The sequence below is a fragment of the Trypanosoma grayi genome (genome assembly GCF_000691245.1).
Source record: "Trypanosoma grayi strain ANR4 Tgr_794_V1, whole genome shotgun sequence".
In the NCBI taxonomy this organism is placed as follows: Eukaryota; Euglenozoa; class Kinetoplastea; order Trypanosomatida; family Trypanosomatidae; genus Trypanosoma; species Trypanosoma grayi.
The window spans coordinates 1-5,340 of record NW_008826413.1 but is presented as its reverse complement, the minus strand read 5'-3'; the positions used below and the strand labels follow the sequence as shown (position 1 = coordinate 5,340).

At 54.7% G+C, this 5,340-nt stretch overlaps 2 protein-coding genes across 2 annotated transcripts; both read left to right on the top strand.

Annotated features, from left to right (window-relative positions):
* Positions 1-471, top strand: DQ04_07941010 (hypothetical protein; the record flags this gene model as incomplete). Its single annotated transcript, XM_009315363.1, has 1 exon — positions 1-471. The coding sequence occupies one exon, from the start codon at positions 1-3 to the stop codon at positions 469-471; it is 471 nt and encodes a 156-aa protein (XP_009313638.1).
* Positions 472-2,026: 1,555 nt separating this feature from the next.
* DQ04_07941000 (hypothetical protein) lies at positions 2,027-5,266 on the top strand (the record flags this gene model as incomplete). Its single annotated transcript, XM_009315362.1, has 1 exon — positions 2,027-5,266. One exon carries the CDS (start codon positions 2,027-2,029, stop codon positions 5,264-5,266), a length of 3,240 nt encoding a protein of 1,079 aa, XP_009313637.1.
* Positions 5,267-5,340: the final 74 nt, after the last annotated feature.

The window sequence follows — 5,340 nt, the reverse complement described above, 5'->3', positions numbered from 1 at the left end:
ATGGGCCGACAGAACAGTGTGGCGAGCATGGGCCAGCAGAACAGTGTGGCGAGCATGGGCCAGCAGAACAGTGTGGCGAGCATGGGCCGACAGAACAGTGTGGCGAGCATGGGCCAGCAGAACAGTGTGGCGAGCATGGGCCGACAGAACAGTGTGGCGAGCATGGGCCAGCAGAACAGTGTGGCGAGAATGGGCCACCAGAACAGTGTGGTGAGGATGGGCCAACAGAATAGAGGGACAGGCATGAGACGGCAGGGTGGTATGGGCAACCCGAATGGTCCTGGCAGTATGGCCAACATGCGTCCGTTGGGGGGTATGGGTGGCGAGGTACCTTATGGTTTCAACCCGTTTGCTGGTGAGTACCCTGAACCGAATGGATTTCANTGGCGAGCATGGGCCAGCAGAACAGTGTGGCGAGAATGGGCCGACAGAACAGTGTGGCGAGCATGGGCCAGCAGAACAGTGTGGTGAGGATGGGCCAACAGAATAGAGTGACAGGCATGAGACGGCAGGGTGGTATGGGCAACCCGAATGGTCCTGGCAGTATGGCCAACATGCGTCCGTTAGGGTGTGTGGGTGGCGAGGTACCTTATGGTGCCAACACTTTCGTTGGTGAGTACCCTGAACCGAATGGATTTCAGCCACAGGGAGCGTTTGGTGGCCAAGTCGCATATCCGCCGGGAGGTGGATACATGCAATGAGTTGTTTTTCCCCAGCATATTAACATTGTGTACTAGGATGGAGAGTGAGTCCTTCTTTATTTGTCCTTTCTTCTTTTATCCCTGCTCTTTGTTTTAATTTTGCTTTGTAGCCTCCTCCATGTTGTGCACATGATTGCTTTTCGTAATATATTGGAGTGGGTTCGGCCTATTTATTTCAGTGGTTCGTGTCTGCTGTGAATTTGTAAGGCATGCTCCCGCGGTAAACGGGCGCCAAAACCCCCGGTTTTGATGTGAAAGATATTGGGCCGCTAATGAAAAAGACAGATGTATTGATAATGGGGTTGTGAATAAATGTGTGCTGAGATGGGAGGGTCATTTTCATATCTCTCGGGCCACTGAGGATTTGCTATTAAGAAATAGCGGACCACTTTTGCTCGAGTAGGGTGGAATACACATTTTGCGTCCTTTCATGACAACAGCTATCTGCGTGGCCTGACAACCCGACGGAGAAGCAAAATGTTTTTTTTTCCCCCCAACGTCGGCCTTACTGTGTGTTGCCTTCCTTGTGTGCATAGCTGATTTCGTCTTCAACGGGACCCATCTTTTTGTTTTGTTTTGTTCAGCCGGAGTGGCTGGTTGGTGAGCGGGTTGTGTTGCGATTCTTGTGCCCTCTTCGTCCGCTTGGCCGCTGCGCTCAATGCCTTCCCCTCGCCCCGCCGTTGACACTCTGCGTGTGCATGTGTGTGTAGGTAGACAGGATGGAACGAGTGCGCCACGTTGTGCTGCGCATGGCCCCCCGCGGCCGTTGGACCGACCCCTCTTGCTCAGCGTGATTAGACACTGGATGAACTTGTCCTCCACCGACGTGTGCGACGCGCACACGAATTGATGCAGAGCCACATCCTCATGAGCTGCTTCCCTCCCCTCTTTCTCTTTCCTCCTCTCCTCTCTTCAGCCGCGACTCGCCGTCTTCACCGGCCGACCCTGTGCGGGAATCGTTGTCCCCCGTGGTCTGGTGGCTGCTGCAAGGGCCCGTTGAGTGGGATGCCACGCTCTTCCACCCTTGCGGGACTATCCCAATTGAGGCGCCCGAGAACTGTGTTGTGAGGAGGCATGTCGACTGTTTGCGTTTGCGTGTCTGTCAGCAAGGGCGCCCCTGAGTGGAGTACTCCTGTGCGCACTCTGTTTTGGTCTTTTTTTGTGCTCCGCTGTGCCTTGTACAGTGTATTAGTTATCTTACCTGTCACATGATGAAGCTTGCATATGAGCAGGTGAAGGGGTGCGCTGATGTCGTCTCTTCGTTCTTGCTGCTTCTACAGCCGGACGTGAAATGAGTCATCACGTACGACCTGCTCTTTTCGTGGATGTATTTGTTTCACGCACCCTTCCGCGTTCACTCTAACAGCCGCACGGACTGGTACGCGCAGGTCACCAAAGTGCTTCAGGCGTGGCTCGGTGCTGTGATTCTCTTCTTTCATGCCGGGCCGCGGTTCTTTGAGTCCAGGCGAGCTTCCCGTCTTGAAGTGAGCGCAAACGAGGAGGACGCTGTGGCGACTGTGTTCTTCCCTACATTCACTACGACCACCCTCATAATCTTGTATGTGCACAAGAAGAAGCGGGATTGGGGGTTGAGTCTCACGTATGGCTCCACTGTGACGATTGTGTTGTTGAACGCGCTGCTGCTTTCCCTATTTTCGACAGTGCACTACGGATATTGTATGCAGCTGCAGGAGCGTCGTTGGTCACCGTGGCTGGAGGGTGCCGTGGATATCGTGTGCCCTCGATCGACCCATCAAACCCCATTCTTAACTTTGATGCTTCTGAGCGTGTTGAATGTTCTCTTCATGGCACTGGACTATCAGTACAAAAAGGTGCGTGGATTTGACCCGGTGCGTGGGCTGCTGTGGAGTGAGGTTTTCGATATGCGGAAGGAAGGGTCTCAGGCATCTGCTGTGGAGGCTTGTAGTGACCGGCGGAGGCTGCAGCAGCAGCCGCGGCGGATAACGAAACACAGGAAATCAATAGTTGCTACGTCAAAGGGGCCTGCGAGTTGTAGCTTTGCCGCTTCTCCCGAGGAGCTGAAACTTCTTAGGTCCGGCTCGTACCCCGTGAATCGGCCTGGCATGGTGCCGTGGTTCTCGACCTTTATTGCGGGTACGGCGTTGCAGGCATCTTTGGGGGCGCTGTTGAACTTCTTGACGTTTGACCAGCGTTGTGTAGAGCTGCACTCGGCGCCGAAGGTTTTCCATCTCTCTTTTGTGAGTCGGTTGGGTGTAGCCGCAGACCCGGTGTGCGACGCTGAGGCGGTGGGAGGGCCCCCAGCTGCGGAGAGGCCGTCGCTGAGTGATTCTTTGGCCGATCGAGGGAGCGATGTGTGGTTCGACTTCATTGGTGACGTTGGGGATGGATTCAACTCGACGTATGAGATGGCCCGTCTTCTGGCGCAGCCTTTTTTGATGCTGCCAACGACCGAAAGACGGAGGGCGAAGGGAGCTGGGCTTGGCGTCAAGCAGCGCCCCCGCAACGCGTCGTTTACGGCCGCGTCAGCGAAGCCTTCACGCTGCGGTTCGGTGCCCAAGCAAAGGCGATCCCGAGGAAGCGTCAGTGGGACTTCAATCATACTTGACGATTACGAGCCGGAGGAGCACCATTATCTTCCACGTGCGTCGTTTGTGATCATTGGTGGGGACTTGGCGTACCCCAACCCCACCGACGAGACGTACCAAACACGTCTGCGGGAACCCTACCAAGATGCGCTTCGAGCCTGCGGTGGGTTGCGTGAGCTGGTGCGGGAACGGTACGATGAGTTGGTGGTTCGGAATGAAAAGTGCAGAGATGAAGCGTATGTTTCTATGCTGTCTGCGTCAAGAGTGGAGGCGATGGTCCGTCGCAGTGGTCCCTTGAGTGGTGAGTCTGGCGAAGGTGAGGCTCTGCGCAGTGTGCCGCTCATGTTTGCTATTCCCGGCAACCACGACTGGCTGGATGGTCTTGTAACGTTCAAAAAACACATCATTGAAGACTCTTGGCTTGGGGGGTGGCTTTTGCCGCAGAGAAGCTCTTTCTTCATTCTGGCGCTGCCGCATAACTGGTATGTGTTTTGTGGTGACACCGGAAACGTTGCTGATATTGACAGTGGACAGCGAAATTATTTTACAGACTTTATTGAGAAGCACCTGGACGAAGAGGCGTGTGCTATTTTGGCTTGTCACGAGCCCGCGTGGGTCTACGAAGCCGCTCAAGGAGGCCGTTTGCCTCCTATGCAGTCACAATTAAACATGGTTGCCGACGCTCTCGGCACGCGGCTGCGGCTGCGAATATGTGGTGACATTCACCACTACTCGCGCCACTCACCCGCGGACGCTTTGTCAGAGGCCCCCACACTTGTTGTGAGTGGTGGGGGTGGTGCCTTTCTGCATGGAGCGCTCAACAATCCTGTCGTGTCACAGGGAACAGAGTATAGGCGTTCATCGGCCTTTCCGCCGCGGAACGATATGACGTCGATCCTTGCGCGACTTGTGGGTTTTCGCCTCATCAACTGGAAGTTTGATATTATTGCGGGTTTTTTGTGCTTCGGCCTTATTGTGTCAACTCTCCCGCTGAGTATGCAGGACAAGCGCGTGCAGAACATCACAGATGCCTCTCAGTTTGCTGCGAGCGTTGTGACGCTGACACAGGAGCTTTTCGTGTTCACCTTCAGCAAAGCCATTGTGTCGTTTGCCGTGGCTCTCTTTTTTTTCTCTGTATTTTTCTCTGGTGGATCAGGCAGTCGGGGTGTGGTCTTCCGTGTGATCTACGCATCGCACTGGACTGCGCTCGTGGTACTCGCCTCCACCGGCATGCTGGCCTTGGTGCAAACAACGCTCGTGTACATGACGAACAATCACACGCTTCTGTCGAGCAAGGAGCACTGGGGCAGTATGATGGAGGTTCAGGTGCGCAGCGCTGCAGACACCGTCTTCAGTCACACGCGCGAGTTGCTTGGTGAGGGTCACATGATCTCTTCTGTGATGAAGAAGGTGCAGTTGGCGGCGTACGGTAGCCCGGTCGTTGAGGGCGTGTGTATGGTATTGCGTAGCCTGGACGTTGTGGAGAACTTGGCGTATCTCTCGCACCACGTTAGCTCGGACGTCACGGGCACCTTCTCCCACTTGGCTGACCGCGTACACATCTTCCTGTACTACCTTCACCTGCTGCTGGTTTACTGGCTGCTAGAAACCCCTCTCGTTTCTTTCATCATTGGTGTTTTTCTGTTCGTGTCGTTCTACTTCTTTGGCTTTATGTACGACGCAGCGTTCTCCTCTTTTCAGATTGAGGATTACAAACACTTCGTTCGCTTTCGCATCGATGGGCAAACCAGAGAGCTGCACGGCTACGTGGTGGCAGAGAAGCGCGTGCCAAAGGTGTGGTTGCGTGACACGAGGCATGTCGCTGAGTTCACGAATGCGGAAACAAAGCCCCTCCCGCCACATTTGCGTAAGTGGCCGAGCCGGTGGCAGCCAGTGCAGGTGTCGGGGTCGGAATCCGTGCCGGAGGTGCTTGAGCACTTTGTGGTGAAGCCACATCGGATGCCGAGTCATGTCAGCCGGAATAACAGCAGCACGTAGCTGGGCATTTATGCTGCTGTTTAGAGGATAATTCCCCGCGTGTTGTGGGTGTATATATATATATATATATATAT